Raw genomic sequence first — 685 nt, forward strand, 5'->3', positions numbered from 1 at the left:
CCCAGGCCTATAAGAGAACTGATTTTGCGGAGTGACAACTGGTGGAGAATAGACGTTCTGCAGAGGTTCACGAACCGGCAATGGCGAGAAAATTTTCGTATGTCTCGCCCTACATTTATGTACCTGTGTGAACTTCTTGATCCACATATTTGCCGTGAAAGTAACACGTTCGGCAAGAATCTGTCAACACAAAAGTGTGTTGCAATAACTATTTATAGACTTGCAACCAACTGTGACCTAAGAACTGTTGCCAATTTGTTTGGTGTTGCTCGGTCCACGGTTTGTACCGTGGTACATTCTGTCTGTAAAGCAATAGTGGTCCACCTGAGGCAGCAATATATTGTATGGCCTGAAGGGGACCGGCTAACTGAAACAGTTAACGGATTTCGACAACTATATGGCTTTCCGCAGTGTGTCGGTGCAATCGACGGGAGTCACATCCCTATAATTGCTCCGCCTGACCACCCAAATGACTATTACAACAGAAAGGGTTGGCATTCCATTGTGTTACAAGCCGTTGCAGATCACAACTTAAGGTAGGATAAAAGCAATTAATTTAATGACCATCACTTGCGCTTCTATTTACGTACTGGGATGGTATACGTGTAACAAAAGCTTTTAGGCCTATGCTATTTTAAAAAACAAATTACAGTCAAGTATGCTTATTATTTTTTTTTTTTTTTTT

At 41.6% G+C, this 685-nt stretch overlaps 1 protein-coding gene across 1 annotated transcript; it reads left to right on the forward strand.

Moving 5' to 3' along the window:
* The first annotated feature begins 6 nt into the window (after nucleotides 1–6).
* LOC117109645 (protein ANTAGONIST OF LIKE HETEROCHROMATIN PROTEIN 1-like) lies at nucleotides 7–550 on the forward strand. The gene has a single exon (XM_033252030.1). The coding sequence runs from the start codon at nucleotides 100–102 to the stop codon at nucleotides 538–540; it is 441 nt and encodes a 146-aa protein (XP_033107921.1). The 5' UTR covers nucleotides 7–99; the 3' UTR covers nucleotides 541–550.
* Nucleotides 551–685: the final 135 nt, after the last annotated feature.

Source organism: Anneissia japonica, unplaced genomic scaffold (genome assembly GCF_011630105.1).
Source record: "Anneissia japonica isolate Jap-2015-1 unplaced genomic scaffold, ASM1163010v1 scaffold5864_len697_cov204, whole genome shotgun sequence".
Taxonomy (NCBI): Eukaryota; Metazoa; Echinodermata; class Crinoidea; order Comatulida; family Comatulidae; genus Anneissia; species Anneissia japonica.

What these genes read in the sequence shown, in the direction of transcription:
- LOC117109645 (XM_033252030.1), top strand. Translation starts at nt 100, where the DNA reads ATGTCTCGCCCTACATTTATGTACCTGTGTGAACTTCTTGATCCACAT.